Here is a 16566-nt window from a genome sequence, read left to right as displayed (position 1 = left end):
AAACATACAAGGTGGACACTGGGCCTGACCCAGGTGATTGTGGAATGTCTTCCCTTTTTACCAATCTTTGTAGATTCTCTCCTCACCTCCCCTTCAACTTGCAACCCCTCAAAACACCTCGTCTTCACAGGTACAGGGAGAATCCAGCCATGTTCCGATGACTCAACTGCTGTTAAAGACAGCAGATAACGTGTAAATGAATGAGAGTAAGTAGACGAACAAATGAATCTATGTTCCAATAAAACTTTATTTGGCCCATCCCGATCAAGTTTAATAATGTTTAATAGATATTTTTAAAACATGAGTAATAGCAATTCCTCTGTAATAACAATTATATATGAACTCCTTGTCAAGATCAGCAGCTTGTTCCTTTACCAAAAAAGTAAAACCGCCCTCTGAGGACAAATGGCACGTGAGAGCGGTGAGTGTCTCCTTTTCTTAAAAAAAAAAAAGAAACCCCAACACTTCATATTTACATATTTCCCAGGTAAAAATTGGTCAGTATGGTTAACTGTTTTTAAATATAAGTTTCTAATGTGTTGCAGGTTTCAATGTACAGATCCTAGTTAGCTGATTAGATTTAAGGTGCTGTTGAGGTGAGGGTGAACACAGCCTACGATCAACACTGGGGGATCCTCTGTTTACAGACCGGCTCCTATGGGCATCTCTGGGGGGAGCTGAACGCCGGTGGTGGAAACGGAAGAGCGTTTGCCGGGGACCGGACTCCATGCCTCTGCAGAGGACCTGCCATGCTACACACTGTCCCCTGAGGCTCTGTGAACGCGTGCACCTCTGGTTTGCTAAGTCACTTCAGTTGTGTCCGACTCTGTGGGACCCCATAGATGGCAGCCCACCAGGCTCCCCCGTCCCTGGGATTCTCCAGGCAAGAACACTGGAGTGGGTTGCCATTTCCTTCTGCAATGCATGAAAGTGAAAAGTGAAAGTGAAGTCGCTCAGTCGTGTCCGACTCTTCGAGACCCCATGGACTTCAGCCCACCAGCCTCCTCCGTCCATGGAGTTTTCCAGGCAAGAGCACTGGAGTGGGGTGCCATTGCCTTCTCTGGCACCTCTGGTTTGGCATGCTCCAAATTCATCCTAGCCTAAGCTAGGGAGAACATGGTGGTCTCAGGTCCCTTCTTTTGTCATGGGGACCCCCTGCTGATACCTGACCCCTGAGGGCCCTCAATGTCAGCACCCCACTTTTCAGACCTTCCTGCCTTTCTGGATTCCTTGTCCCCAAGGCCCCTTGCTCTCCAGTACATTTCTTCAGGGCCTGCTGTTTGCTAGGGCTAAATCGATGATCAAACCAAGGGCAGAATTAATGAAGGTCGATGGGTCCTGTGTGAGAGCGTCTCTCCCAGCACATCTGCTCTGTTGCAGGCACTTCACTGCTTTCCTCCAAAGGGGCAATTTGGGCTGAGAACACAAGCTCCCAAGGTAGGTTTGGAGTGGGGCTGTGTGTACTAGGGGTGCGGGGCAGGCTGCAGGGATTCTTGGAATTGCTGTCTTCAAACTCACCAGTGTACGGCATTCCCTGGGGAACAAGAGCTGTGTCACTGTGTCTGCGCGTGTGTCAGAAAAGTGCATAGGAAGTTCTGGAAAAGGTGTGTGCACAGGCCTGGGAGGATGGGTGATTTTACCCACAGATCCCAAACTGGTCTGATCTGAAACCAAGAGTTCAGATCATACGGGGGTGAGGCAAATGGGAATATTCAGTAGTTGCTGCTACTGCTAAGTCACTTCAGTCGTGTCTGACTCTGTGCGACCCCATAGACAGCAGCCCATCAGGCTCCCCTGGCCCTGGGATTCTCCAGGCAAGAATACTGGAGTGGGTTGCCATTTCCTTCTCCAGTGCATGAAAGTGAAAAGTGAAAGGGAAGTCGATCGTCGTGTCCGACTCTTAGCGACCCTATGGACTGCAGCCCACCAGGCTCCTCCGTCCGTGGGATTTTCCAGGCAAGAGTACTGGAGTGGGGTGCCATGAAAGCCAGGAAAAAAAAAAAATACGCTTGTTGACAAGGGGAAAGAAGCTGGCTCAATGTCCAATTTCAGAATTCACAGGACACGGCTCTGAGTAAAAGCACACGGAATGGGTAAGCTGGTAATGGACAGGGAAGAAACGTCTTGAACCAAGTTTTGTGAGAAAAAGGCCAGAGTGACCCCAGTAGAGGAAGACATTGTTCAGTGGACAGATGGACAGACACTGGCCTGGGGGCCAGGAGACTGGGATTCAAGGCTTGCCCTGACACCGGCTAGGCCCCGATCTTATTAACAAGTCACTTGGCTTCTCTGGACCTCACTGTGTTTCTCATCTGTGAGCTGAGGCTGCTTGGACTAGAGAGTTCCAACCCTCTCTGCCAGGCTCCTCTCCAGGCAGCCACCCAGGTGGGGCCTGTTGACTGCTAAGACCTTTCTGCCCTGGCACCACCGCTGATAAAAACACAAGGGCCTCTTCTTTGCTGGCAAAGTGATCAACCCCCCCACACCCCCCAGCCCCCAAAATAGGCTCCTGTTCAAACACGCTCCCAGAGGTTAAAGGCTAGTTATTAAGGCAGTTTAAGAAATGGACATTCCTCTCGCTCCTCGGATCCTTCCTGTTTCGCTAACTCCAGGGCAGCAGAGAGCGGGTGGAAGGGCTGGTGGAGGTGCCAGGGGGGCGGTCCCCTCCGGCCTGGGCTGGCTTTCCCGGGATGGTTTCCGGGGGAACGGGCTGAAGCGCCCCTCTGCCCTCACCACCTTTCTTTGGAGAAGGCCTCGGTCTGCACGAGGTCACCCGGGTGCTCGGAGATGCACGCGCCGTTGAGGTCGCCCAGTTTATTGTCCGGCAGGTCCTCGGGCTTGGTGCAGAGCTTCAGAGCACGGGAGATGAACACGTCCAGGTCGAACTGCGGGCTGGCGCCCCCGTCAATGGGGGCCGGGCGGCCGGGTGGGGACCGGCGGCGTTCTGGGCCGTCAGGGGGCGGGCTGGCGCCGCGCTCGGGGCCGCCCTGCGTGCTCTTGACCCACTGCGCGATCTCCAGGAAGAGGCTGGCCGGCTCGTCGTCTCGCGGCCCGGGGTCCACGGTCACCGTGGCCACGCCGGCCACCCCGGCAGCAGGGGGCGCGCCGGCTGCCTGCTTCCAGTGCGACAGGTCCAAGATGAGCTTGGGCTCCGAGTAGTGGTGCGGCTTGCTGTCGCGCCACAGCAGCTTGTCCAGGTAGGACGGCGAGCCCACCTTGTAGTCGCAGGAGCGCCCGTAGTCGGCCTCGAAGGCGCGCTCCATGGACGAGTGTGACTGCTCCAGGAAGCGCTCTGAGCTGCTCTGGGAGTCCTTGCGCGGGTCCACCTGCACGTCCTCCACCAGTGGCGCTGACCCCGCGCGTGGGTCACGCTGCCCCTCGCTCGCGTCCTGGCACCGGTCGGGCCGCCACTCCAGATCCGACGACAGGCTCACGGGGTACCTGCAAGGTAAGACGGGATGGCCGTTGGACACCCCCCTCTTGCCCGCCCCGCCAGCCAGGGTGGCTTTGCAGAGGGAGCCACCCCCCTCATCACTGTTTGCCCCCAACAGCCAGGCTTTCCATTCCTTCCTAGTCCCCCCAGCTCCTGCTGTCCCCCACCTCCAAGGTGGGAGGGACATGGGACAAAGGAACAGTAACGGTGAGCCCCCAGTGTGCAGGTGGAGGGACTGATTGTTTCCTCTTGTATTCAAGGGACTTCCCTCAGAGCTCAGTTGGTAAAGAATCGGTCTGCAGGAGAGCCCAGTTCGATTCCTGGGTAGGGAAGATCGGCTGGAGAAGGGATAGGCTACCCACTCCAGTATTCTTGGGCTTCCCTTGTAGCTCAGCTGGTAAAGAATCTGCCCGCAATGTGGGAGACCTGGGTGCGATCCCTGGGTTGGGAAGATCCCCTGGAGAAGGGAAAGGCTACCCACTTCAGTATTCTGGCCTGGAGAATTTCATGGAATGTATGTATAGTATTCATTCAATGTGTGTGCATCCTGAGTCACTTCAGTCGTGTCCCACTGCTTGTGACCCTATGGACTGTAGCCCGCCAGGCTCCTCTGTCCATGGGATTCTCCAGGCAAGAATACTGGAGTGGGTTGCCATGCCCTCCTCCAGGGGCTCTTCCCGACCCAGGGATCACGCCCTGCACTGTCACGCCCTTTACCACTGGGGCCTCTTTGGAAGCCCATTCATTCAATACCCTACAAATATTTCTTGAGCACCTCCTCTGTGCCAGGTGCTATACTGGGCATTACTGGACACAGCAGGCAACGAAACCCTTGTCACCTTGGAATGCATTTTCTAGTGGATCCATGTATGTAGTGCTCCTCAAACTGTGATGTCCACACAAATCACCTGGGGACCTTGTTAGAACGCAGATCTTGATCCAGTAGATGAGGTGGGGTCTGAGAATCTGCGTGTCTAACAGGCTCCCAGGTGATGTGATGCTGCTGGTCCGTGGCCCACACTTTGAGTAGCAGGGCTCTGATGAGTGCTTCACCACCTTGGCTCAGATTAGAATCACTTGTGTGTGTGTGTGTGTGCGCGCGTGCGTGTGTGCATGTGTGTGTGTCGGGGGGGGGGGAGGAATTAAAAATAAAGTTCCATGCCCGCCCTGCACCTCCAATGCTGATTCAGTATGTCTAGGGAAAGGCCCGGCAGTTCATCAGACCTCTCCAGGTGTTTCTAAGTTCCAACCAGGGCTAAGAACCCTGCCCTAGGGGTTCCGGTTGGAGGCTCTTCAGGACTTTGTGCAGATGTGAGCAGGTGGGGCGTACCAAAGAAGTACCCTCTTTGGTACCTCTTGGCGTACCCTCAAAAGAGACCAGGGATCCTTGTAATTCTGCCCTCTGTTGACTGTCCTGGGGCCTTGGAGAGCAGCTGCCCAGTGAAGGGCAGGTGGGCAGGCGGGCAGGCCATCAGCCTGGGCTGAGCCCTCCCCATGTCAGGTGTTCTATGCAGAATTTAGGGGATGGGGAGGCAGGGAGCACAGAAGAAACCTCTTGGAACAGGAGGCCGAGTGCTCACACAGGAAAAACCAAGGGCAGGCTGGTTTGACTGTGTAACTGGGCAGGCAGGCAGCTGCGGTCCATGCCTTGTGGTTTGTGAAGCACAGGAAGGTACCAGTTCTGCCTGTTGATGCCATTAGGGCAGGAGTCACTCCTCGAGGTGAACACTGCCTCCTCCCATGAGGGTACTTGAAATGGCAGAGATTTCAGGAGGAAGAACTTGTGAAGAGCGTCACTTTTGGATGCTCTGTTGGTTCTATTAGAAAGAAAGTTCTGTTAGTTTGAGGTTTCAGAATCCCCTCAAACCAGGACCAGCATCTTGGTAAGGGTTAGGCTGGGACCCTGGACACAGTATGAGTATGTGCAGATGGCATTCCTGAGGATTCAGAGCTTCAGGGAGCCGTGAGTGCTCCAGCTGCATGACTCACGGAACTGTCTTGCCAGTTTCTACACTGGCTGGACTGGGCATAATTCAAAAAGGAAAAGCTCATATTCATCCCATTCTTCTGCAGCTCTGTGATAGCATTTAATAACACCCCAATGGGATGTCTTTCACTTTTGGCTGCTACATTGCTAAGGGCCAAATGTATTGGGTTGGCCAAAAAATTTGTTCGGGCTTGTCCACACGATGGTATGGAAAGCCCTAACAAACTTTTCGGCCAACCCGATAAGTTGTCCGCAGTCTCCAGGGCAACCCTGTGGAGTATTATCACCTGCTCCATAGGTGAGGACACGAGTGTTCAGAAGTCAACAGCTTGCCCAAAGCAGCAGGGCCTGTGGGCAGGGGCTTGTCACCGCCTTCGTCATGCAGGTGTGATGGGAAAAGTCAGAGCAGATAAGCCCCAGGTTTAGAAGTGGTCAGAGTTGATGGGCAGGGGCCAAAGAAACCCTGCTACAGTTTTCCAGGCACCAGCCTCAGGCCATAGCCGTGATGAGCATGGATGAACCCTGCCACGCCAATGCGCTGTGCCCTAGACGCTGTGGAGTGGAGGGGGCGGGGCTGCAGGGACCACATTCAAGGGCAGGCCTAGCATGGGAGCAGCAGAGAGGGTCTTCGTTAATCTCTGTTTGCTGGCAACACTTGATAACAACCATTGACAACAACCAGCCTGTCCCAAAATAGCAAGGTAGCCCTGACCCTCCCTCGGAGCCTCCTTAATCTGAAACCCATCATCTGTCAAATGACCGAAGAGGAGACACTGCTCATCTGTCACTTCTGTAACTAGCTGTCAGTTTCTCACAGCAGCAGGGCTCCCACTTTGGCCCCCTCGGAGTCCTAGCTGCTAAGCCCTGGAGTTCTGTTTCTAAACGGAGCAGCTACCATCGCTCCCCTCCCAGAATTAGCAGGTGGTGATGCCTAAACGTTTCTGCCTGATCTAGAACATCAGAATGGGAAGGGCCCTGGGAGATCATTGTGTGCTTATGTGGAGTTTGTAAAAAAAAACCAAAAACAAAAAAAACATATCTTCTCCCCAGCTCTGACTCATTGGTAGTGACTTCTAGGCACACTGGGTTGAGAAGGATTCTGAGGCCCGGCCCAGCTTAGGAGAGAAGAGTTCTGCAAGTGTTAACGGTGTCTGACATGAGACAGGGGACTGCCCCTCATGGCCAGGTGTTAGCCCTGTGACACGACACCAGTCTCTAGCCTCTCTGAGCTGTGGCTTCCTCGTGTCATATCAGTGGGCAATAATGATAATGGTCCCCGCTTTACTGGCTTCTCAGAACATGCAAAGGGTGTGAAGAGCAGGAAGGTGTTGTGTGATGGTGAACTGCACCTTGTTTTCTTGCATTGCTGTGCTTTGCTTTTCTGGGGCAAATTCCCAGCCTATAGGACGTGAGCTCCAGCGCGGGTGCACATGAAATGCTTGCCCAACTCTGTGTTGAGCCCGGGTGTGCGGTGCAGCTGGGGTGGGGAAAGAGGGTGGCAGAGGCACAAAGGCAGCCCCTGACCGCACGCGCAGGACACAGCTGTTCATCTACAGCGAGCGTCTAGGGACAAGGAGGGAAGGGCGGGAAGCCAAGCTGGGGAAAGCGCCCCATGGACTTTAGACCTCGGAAGACAGAAGGAGATGTCATGAAGGATCAGAGGCAGGTAGAAATGGGAGGATGGGGCCATGGACCCCAACCTCCAGGGCTGGGGCCCCTGGAGCCGCACCTGTCCCAGTTGGAGAGCTGGCTCTGGCTGGCGGCCATCAGCAGGATGTCGTCAATCTCATCCTCGATGCGGAAGGGGTGCTGTGAGGTGGGCTCGTCCTCCGGGCAAGAGTACGGGCTCATGTAGGGGTGCTGCAGCCCCATCTCGGCGGTCAGGCGATCCATGGGGTTAAAGGTCAGGATCTTCTCCAGAAAGTCGATGGCTGTGGGGAGCAGAGCAGGACGGGATGGTCATTGGTGCCCTTGCCACACTGAGAATGAGACTCCTCAGCCTAGGGATGCCCCCGAGTGTCTGTACTTTTCCATTTGTGAAAGGGCTTCTTACCCGTTCCCTTTCTCATGACCCTCACCACAGTCTAGGGATAAATTCAGAGCAGATGCTGCTTTCTGACTCCACAAATGAATTAATGGAGGTCCAGAGGGCTTACCCTGGTAGCTGAGCTGGTGAAGAATCCACCTGCATTGCAGGAGACCCCGGTTTGATCCCTGGGTTGGGAAGATCCCCTGGAGAAGGGATTGGCTACCCACTCCAGTATTCTGATCTGGAGAATTCCATGGACTGTATAGTCCATGGGGTCGCAAGTTGTCGGGCACGACTGAGAGACTTTTACTTTCACTTTCAGAGGGGTTACGGTCTTCCCAGGTGGCGCTTGTGGTAAAGAATCTGCCTGCCCATGCAGGAGACCCAAAAGATGTGGGCTCGATCCCTGGGTCAGGAAAATCCCCTGGAGCAGGAAATGGCAACCCACTCCAGTATTCTTGCCTGGAAAATTCCATGGACAAGAGGAGCCTGGCAGGCTACAGTCCATGGGGTCGCAAAGAGTCGGACATGACTTGACTGCCCACATACATACAATACATACAGAGGGATTGCAGTGACTTGTAAGATAAGGTCACCGTTGGTTACGGGAGGTCAGGGCTAGAACTTTGCCTTTGGCTGGATTTCTGCAGAGACAAGGAACGGGGTGGAGGCACTTTATGTGGCAGTGACCCCAGGAAGCACCGGTGGGGGGTCGGGGAGAAGCCAGCCAAGGACGTGCCAGTGAGAAGTTCCTGCTGAAGGCACTTGGGGCTCCGTTCCACTGGGTCCTCCGAGAGACAGCGTGGGACACGCCTCGGAGGTGGTCCCACCTGGAGGGGGGAAGCAGTGGCATCTCCATCCCCACCATCAGGTGTCGTGGGTTGAGTGCAGCTGTGAGGGGAGCCAGTGGAGGGCCCTCCTTCTGTAGGACTCAGCAGTAGAAAGCCTGAGTGAGAGCTGTCACCATGGAGGAAGGCGGGGGGACAGAGCCTGCCAGCCCAGGCCTCCTGGGTCCAGAGCCCTTTCTCCCACATGTTGCCCCTGGAGGTTTGGCAGATCAAGGCCATCTTCTTCAAAACCTCCTGCACGTGTGTCTGCTGTCTTTCCCGCCTCTGGCTTCAGCTGGAAGTTGGTGCCCGTCGGAGCCTTGGAAGCTCTGATTGAAGATGGCAGAAGGCCTGTGTCCTGGGCAGAGGCCCCCGTCTGCCTGGACTTGAGTTGATCAGTGCCTACATCGCTAGCAGGTAGGCCATGGAGATTTCAGGTCTATCAGCTACAGCACTGGCTTCCCCTTAACGCATGACCATCGCCCTCGCTCCCCAACTCTTTCTTCTTCTGCAAGTTCAACCTCCCACATGTTTTTGTGGGTTTTTTTGGTGCTTCTGATATAATGAGGCTTCAGAGAAGGCAATGGCACCCCACTCCAGCACTCTTGCCTGGAAAATCCCATGGACGGAGGAGCCTGGTGGGCTGCCATCTATGGGGTTGCACAGAGTCATTCACGACTGAAGCGACTTAGCAGTAGCAGCTGTGCAATCATGTGACTTTTATGTGGCCCCACTGGATTCCCAGCTGGGCTTTTCAGAGCCCCCAGGGTTTCTGGAAGGATTCTCAGGGAGGGGCATCTCTGGTGATTGAGAGGCGGGGTGGGGGGCAGGGCCAGAGTGCTCCTCTCCCTGTTTTGGGAAGAGACTTCCTCATCGGCTCTGTCCCCTGTGGTATAGTTGCTTCTTGTCAGCACAGCTCAGGACTGACGGCCTCGGGGTGCGGTCTCGGGCCTGCTCCCTTGTCCTGCAGCTGTGCAGTGGCGGCTGCTCGGGGGACACAGTCCACCCAGACTGTGTCCTTCGTGCCTCCGAGGGGGAAAGCTAGAGAGACAGCCTCTTCTCAGGCCTGTAGGCCCTCAGAGGGACAGCCCAGGGTGAGCCGAGGGACAGCAGCTGGCTCTTTGGGGCAGGCGGGTGTGATACCCTTTTCCCTACTGAAGTTTCGTTTCAGCCGTACCTCTCTCCCCTGAGGTCAGGCTGACCAGGGTCACTTTTCAAGCCCAGAGACGGATGAGAGAACTGTGGTTGAAGCCGGCACATTGGGGGGATGAAGCCGGCCCGGCTTTCGTGAACCTCTATTTGGCTCCAGGATCCAGTCCACACACGTCGCCTGGGCATTCAGAGCCTTGTGGGCTCTTGGCCTTGCTCACCCCTCCCGCTTCACTTCAGACGATCAGATCCTGCTGATCCCAGAGCTCATCAGCTCTCCGGGCCGGCTCTCTGTCCCTCTCTGTGCCCGGCGGCTCTCACACCCTCCCCAAACCCCCAGAGCTCTCGCTGGTCCCTTAGGATGTGTTCCTTCATCTGCTCATCTCTGACAGGTATCTGTCTTCCCAGGTAGACCATCTATCACGTCTCTGGTTTCTCTGAGACAGGCCCACAATGTTCAGAGGGGCTGCTGTGTGTGTGTGGTGGTTTGGGAAGAGACATGGATGACTCACCCCTGATCCAGAATTCCTGAGAATTCTGAACCTCCTGTCACATGTCAGGATTTCTACAAAGGCCCAAGAATCAAAGAAAATGTGGATGGGCTGAGACTTAATTTGTAGGGAATCAAATTGCCTCTCTCCCTTGATGACAGGGAAGCTGAGACAGTTTATTGATTGACAGGGGATTATGGCCAAAGACACGGTTAGTCCGAGTTCTTGGTTTTTCGATGGGGCAGCAGGGGGAGCGTGGCAGAGACAGTAGCTGGTACCCATGTCTGTTCTCCTCTTTCAGAGTAATGGACACACAGTGGCAGTGGGTAAGTTTCCATGTCACAGCCTCACTGCAGCGAGGTGGGGCCAGGTGACTTACGCTCTGGCCAACAGGACATGAATGGAGGTGAGGTGTCCAAATCCTGGCTCATGACCTTAAAGGCAAGGGGCTGCCCTCCTCCCCCACCTGCCTCCAAGGGGTAAGGGCAACACCCTAAGGTGGTAGAGATATAAGACAGAAGGGGCTTGGACCCTAGATGACTGTAGACCAGGTCTACCTCAGGGGCCCTGGACTGTCTACTTTAGATTCTTATATGAGAGAAGTAAACTCTTTTTTTTTTTCCTTAAATAAGAAATAAATATTATTTAAGTTGTTGAGAATCTGGGTTTCTCTTACAATTGGCCAAACCTATATCCTATCTGATATAGGAATTTCCTCAAGCAGAGGATGAGATGGTTAGATAGCATCACTGACTCACTGGATATGAATCTGAGTAAACTCTGGGGGACAGTGGAGGACAGAGGAGCCTGGCATACTTCAGTCCAGGGGGTGGCAAAGAGTCAGACACGACTTAGCGACTGAAGAACAACAAGGAAGCCTTTAGCAGGTATGAGACTGGTGATATTCTAACATCTCAGATAATGGAGAAACTATCCTATGCCAAGGACTTTACAAACTCTATTTTATGTACTCGTCACAATGACCCTATGTGTCATGTATTAATATACCCATTTTACAGTTAGGCAAACAGATGCAGAGAAGTTAAGAAGCTTGCCCAAAACAGCTAGTCACTGGTGGAATGGGGAGCTGAGCCTGCGTCAGACTTGGAAGCTGATGAAACCGTACCATGCCTTCCAGAGGGGAAAAAGTAAAGGGAGGTGGAGGAGAGGGAGGGAGGCAAGTGAGAAAGAAGGAAAAGGAAACAAAATCAGGGTTGAGTGTGGAGGACCAGCAGTGACTGCCTTGAGGGTGGCCTGACGGCTGAACTCGGTCTGGAAGCAGCGAGGGCAAAGACCTGCTGCCGGGGGGGTCCCCCGCTTCTGTGTCTAGGGACTCTGGTCCTTTCGGAAAAGACTGCCTGCCCCCGGGCCCAGGGTGAAGCCAGGGCGCAGAGTGCAGCCTCCAGACGCCGGCCGGGCAGTCGGGCGGCGGTACCTTCGCTGTTCACTTCCGGGAGCAGCTTGCGCAGCGGCCGCTTCACCTCCCAGGTGCTGCTGACGAAGGAAGGCATCACCTTGAGCAGCTCGTCCTTGTCCTCCTCCCGGATCACGGGGACGGTCTCCAGGATGAGCTGCATCTGCTCCAGCTCGTGAGCCCCTGGGGAGGCAAATGCCAGATGGTTACGCGTGCCGCCCACCGGGCTGGTGGGTGTGGAAACCCCAGCGCCTAGGAGCCTAGGACAGTGGGAGCCCGGGGGCCTGGGTTCATTCTGCTGCTAACTGCTGGGTGACGGTGGGCAAGTTGCTTGCCATTTCTGGGGCTTGGTCAAATGCAGAAAGAAGGGCTAGTCTCTGGGGCCCATCCATTCTCTTAGCATTCTGTGCCTCTGGAATGGTCCAGCCTCATACAGCCTGAGTCAGCCCACGCTAAAACGATGGGAGCAGCCCGACCCGAGGCTTTCCAAGCGTTCCTTCCTATGCACCTCTGTGGCTGTCCTTTACCAGGCTGGGGGAGGAAGAGATTTTAAGGCTAAAAATGAGTCTTACCTTTTGGGTTCCCATTAGGAGGGGAAAAAAAAAATCAGGAATAGCAAATTAAGTTTGGGACATGTCATGAGCACACTGACTTGTGCTCCTCCAGGCAGAGGGAGGAAGGCAGGGCGTGCCAGGTCTGTGGGACAGGAGGAATGGCTCATTCAAGCACTCATTCACTCACTCATTCGTTCACTCAACAAATATTTATGGAGTGTCCTCTCCCTGCCACGGACCATGCCACATGCTGGGAATGAATAGCATCTTCACCCATAAGAAGCTTCAGGCTTTCTGCTTCTCGGAAACTCAAGTCCTCTTCCACACCCAGGCCATCACTGATGCTGTTTCAGAGCTTTGATGCTGCTGGGGTGGGTCAGGTCTGAATCTTTGCCGCCCTCTGGCCTCTAGGCCATTCCGTTCCTTTTGTTTTCCCTTTTTGCATGAGTAGTCTTGCCATTCACCTCTACTGGGTTAAATCCAACCAAGCCAGTCTTCCTTCCTGACTCATCCAGCTGCACAGAGCAACCCCCACCATCACTGAGTCCCCTGGGGTCCCAGTCTTCCAGAAGCTGGAGGCCAAGGGCAGGGCTCTCCCGTGTCGCCCTGACGATGCCCTGTGTGGCACTAAGCGCATGTGAATGCTGTGAATGCTGAGCCAGAACGTGGCAAAACATCAGCGTCTGCTCTGAAGGAGTCACTTGGCTTCTCCCTGCAGTGGCCTCAGGCAGAGTCGGTTCAAGGACTCTGGGAGCCTGCGGGGTCCCCTCTCTAAATGAGCACTCCAGATTGACCTCTCCCAGTGGCAGGGAGAGGGGAGAAAGGAGCTGAAAAGGTTGGGTGGGTGTTTTCATGGGTCAATCTTAAGGTGTTTGAAGAGACACGATTTCTTGATTTTGGAAGTTTAGTGCTCAAGATGTTTTGTTTTTTTTTCTTCTTCTTTTTTTTAAGCCAGTATTTTGCCTGAAATGGTTGATAACAAGGTGCCTCCAAGTAGTGCAGTCAAAGTCAGAGGCAACCTCAAAGAGGAGGATAGCAGGTTTTGTGATTAGCATGTTTCCCTTCCTTTTACTGAGCTGCAGCAGAGGGGTAGGAGGGTGGCCCGGGTAGCAGCTTACCAGCAAAGAGCATCCTGCCCGTGAGCATCTCAGCCAGGATACAGCCGGCGGCCCACATGTCGATGGCTTTGGTGTAGTTGTTAGGGGAGAGGAGTAGGCGTGGTGAGCGGTACCACTTCGTTACCAGGCCTTCTGACAGGTAACCCTGGAAGACAAAACCCCAGCTTCCAATGGTCAGTCATTTGTGGACACCCTCCCTCCCACAGGGCTTCCCTGGTGGCTCAGCTGGTAAAAGAATCCGCCTGCAGTGCGGGAGACCTGGGTTCGATCCCTGGGTTGGGAAGATTGCTTGGAGAAGGGAAAGGCTACCCACTCCAGTATTCTGGCCTGGAGAATTCCATGGACTGGTCCATGGGATCACAGAGAGTCCAACATGACTGAGCATCACTCCCTCCCATACCTTTCTTCTTGTCCCTTCTCTGGGAGAAAAGACCCCTTTCACTCTCCATCCTTCCTGTTGATCATCTGTTTAGAGGGGTTCAGGCAGGTTTGAGGGGCTCAAAGAGTTTGGTGGGGGAATCTTACGAGGCCCTGGAGTTCTTCTGTTCTGTGGAATGGGATCCAGGATGCCACTATTTAAGGAGCAACGCTTTCCCAGCCCATCTTGATGTAACAACACGTAACACTCTACCCTCATCTAGTAAGAAGATGGATAAACAGGAGCCGTACTCGAGTTCATTATCACCATCAACAGAGTAATGACGAGAAACTGGAATTTCATTTATTCAGTGGGCTGAATCTCAGAAATAGCTGGAAAATTGAAATCAAGCCAGTTGCTTTGGTGCTTATGATTAAATTAATTCTGCTACAATGCCAGACACCAATCTTCTGCTGGGAATGGACGCAGCTAGCTTCATCATGGGTGTGGGTGAAGGGCTTTGGGGAGCAGCCCTAAAGGGCAGACTGGACACAGCTTTGGTTGGCCCAGAGGGTTCTGGGAGTTCTACAGAGTGTGGGGTGGATGCTCTAGCTGATTTCAGCCACTGCTCAGTGTGTGGCCTGGGGTGGAAGCCCTTCCTATGGGAAATAATGACATCATAGGTGCTTTAGGGAAATATAGCCAGGCCATGTGGAAACTGTTCTCTGTGTAATTCAGAAAGCATGTGCAACAGTGAAATCTGCAAAATGTCTATTTGCATTACCTGGAACGGTCTCTCTAAAGTGAAAAAAACAGACCTATTTGGTGGTCAAGGTCAGACAGTTAGCACCAGGGGTATCCAGTCAGGGAGTCTAGGGAACATTTTGTTATTTGCTGTTGTAATTTCCAATTTGGCATCTAATTTTCCTTTTCTGCTGAAGTAGAAAGTATCACAGACCCAGGTTAAAACAGAGGAAAAGTTAGGAAGCTCAAGTCCCCAGGAGCTTTTAATCAGTTAATCTGAAATCTCTTCACTTGTTGAGCAAAGATTTATTGTGTTTAAAACCCGAGAGCCCTCAGTTACAGCAGTTTTCTCTCCTCGGTGACACATGTTTCTTCAGAGCAGGACCTCAAACTGGTGGAAGAAAGGAAGAAAAGACTAGAGCACTCCCACTCCCCAGCCTCGAGGCTCCCAAATGAGCTCCTTGTAATTTTTAAAACGTGCCCCCTTTCTCTGTCCTTTGGGCCTTTGCGTGTGTACCTTCCAGGGATGGGTGTCTTCACACCCGCTGTCCTTCCCGGCTAACTCACGCAGGTCTGCTTCCTCTCAGAAGCTCCCCAGCTCCCTGGGGTGAAGTTGAATGCCCCCTCCCAGGAGCTCCTTTACTTCTCTGGGGCTTCCCCGGTGGCTCAGTGGTAAAAGACTGCCTGCAATTCAGGGGATGTGGGTTTGATTTCTGGGTAGGGAATATCCCGTGGAGGAGGAAGTGGCAACCCACTCCAGTATTCTTGCCTGGAAAATCCCATGGACAGAGGAGTCTGGGGGGCTGCAGTCCCTGGGGTGGCAAAGAGTGGGACACGACTGAGCACTTTACTTATCTGCTGTTCCCATCCCACCTGCCTCACCCACCCAACCCCCGGGACCAGTGGACAATTCCCCCCTCATGGGCAGAGGCTGTTATCTTGTTTCACAGCCGTTTCTGCCTTGCTCGTTTCTGTCCCAGGTCTGCCTCTTAGGAAATGTCCAATGAACACTGTTGAGTGGATGGACGGATGAATGAGTAAGGAAAGTCTCGCATGGTCTGAGCCCTTTCAAAATGGGGCCCCTACTGGAGGAACCACTGATCCCTTTCTTTAACAGACCTGATTTTACAGGGAGATCCAATTCCCACTTTCAGCAGTGAGTGAGGAGTTTACAAAAGTTGATGGCTTTTGCCTTACACTTTGCCTTGTTCCAGAAAGGACTGGCAAGTGTACTTTTTTTTAAAGCCAGGTTTATTGATGTATAATTTATAAGCAGTAAAATTCACTTTTTAGTGTATAGTTCCATGAGTTTTGACAAAGTATAAAATCGTGTAACCACCGTCACAATCAAGATGTATAACTATCTGTTATCTCACACAATCCCCTCCTGCCGGCTTCAGGTCACCCCGCAGCCGCAGTTCCTTAGAAACCACTCTTTTCCATCCCCTTAGTTTTGCCTTGTACAGAATGCATATAAATGGAGTCACAGCGTGTGGCCTTTTGAGTTGAAATCCCTTTGCTTGGCCGGATGCATCTGGACTCATCCCTGTGGTTGTATGGAGACTAACTCGTGAGTTTAAGTCTGAGTCTCAAAATGAGACAAGCCCAACTGTAGGTGCGCACATCTGGGTGGGTGCGTTATAATAAAGAATGGCCCAATGTTATTCTCCAGCCAGAAGGTAAGAGTGTCAGAGGAAGGCAAAAGCAGAGTGCTCATTGGGGAAGATACTGAGGGGAGTTTACTCTGATGTGTCAGTGAGCAGGCTGTTATGGAATTCCCTATAATTAACACCTGTCTGTCTGCAGAATCTGGGGCTGAAGTGGATGCAGGGGGCTTCCTTCTGAAGCACCTGCCCTGAATGTAAAAGATGTTTGCAGAGGCAAGGCTGCCCCTGATGTGTATCAGGAGCCATAGGACAGAGGTAAAGAATCTGCCTGCCATGCAGGAGATGTGGGTTCGATCCCTGGGTGAGGAAGATGCCGTGGAGAAAGGAATGGCTACCCACTCCAGCATTTCTGCCTAGGAAATCTGATGGAGAGAGGAGCCTGGCGGGCTACCGTCCAGGGGGTGGCAAAGAGTTGGACATGACTAGCGACTAACTCACTTTCTTCCTGTGGCTTCTGCCAGGCTCTGGAGCAAAAGGAGCCCTGGGGAGGGAGGGATGGGAACAGAGGGGTGCGGGCATTTCTGGGTCAGGGCAGACTTGGGGGTGGGGTTGGGCAAGGAGGGGAGGTGGGTAGGATGGGGATTTCTATGGAAGGTCCGGGGAGGCCTGTGCCTGTGGTAGGGCTCCTGTAGACTCCACTAGAGGGAGGGCCGTTCGTGGAGCCCTGGCAGTGGCTGCGGGAAGCCTGGAGAGGCTTGCAACTCAGGTGCTCTCTGGGTAGCCGGGGGTTAACAGGTTCAGGAAGGCCCTGGGCACCACACTTCCCTGGAAGAGGGGAGGAATGCACACATGGAT

The 16566-nt window shown here is 53.5% G+C and overlaps 1 protein-coding gene across 3 annotated transcripts in view; it reads right to left on the bottom strand.

Annotated features, from left to right (window-relative positions):
* Positions 1–238: 238 nt before the first annotated feature.
* MAPK4 (mitogen-activated protein kinase 4) overlaps positions 239–16566 on the bottom strand; it is a 172654-nt gene continuing 156326 nt past the window's right edge. For all 3 annotated transcript variants that reach the window (XM_070361725.1, XM_070361727.1, XM_070361726.1), the window contains 4 exons: positions 13003–13147; positions 11352–11513; positions 7150–7351; positions 239–3441 (listed from right to left, as the gene is read on the bottom strand). In XM_070361725.1, coding sequence (XP_070217826.1) covers positions 2730–3441; positions 7150–7351; positions 11352–11513; positions 13003–13147 — 1221 coding nt within the window. In that variant the 3' untranslated portion in view covers positions 239–2729. The remainder of the gene's footprint in view (positions 3442–7149; positions 7352–11351; positions 11514–13002; positions 13148–16566) is intronic.

This window comes from Bos mutus, chromosome 24 (genome assembly GCF_027580195.1).
Source record: "Bos mutus isolate GX-2022 chromosome 24, NWIPB_WYAK_1.1, whole genome shotgun sequence".
NCBI classification, from domain to species: domain Eukaryota; kingdom Metazoa; phylum Chordata; class Mammalia; order Artiodactyla; family Bovidae; genus Bos; species Bos mutus.
The sequence above is the reverse complement of the archived record's forward strand: the minus strand, read 5'-3'. Positions and strand labels throughout refer to the sequence as shown.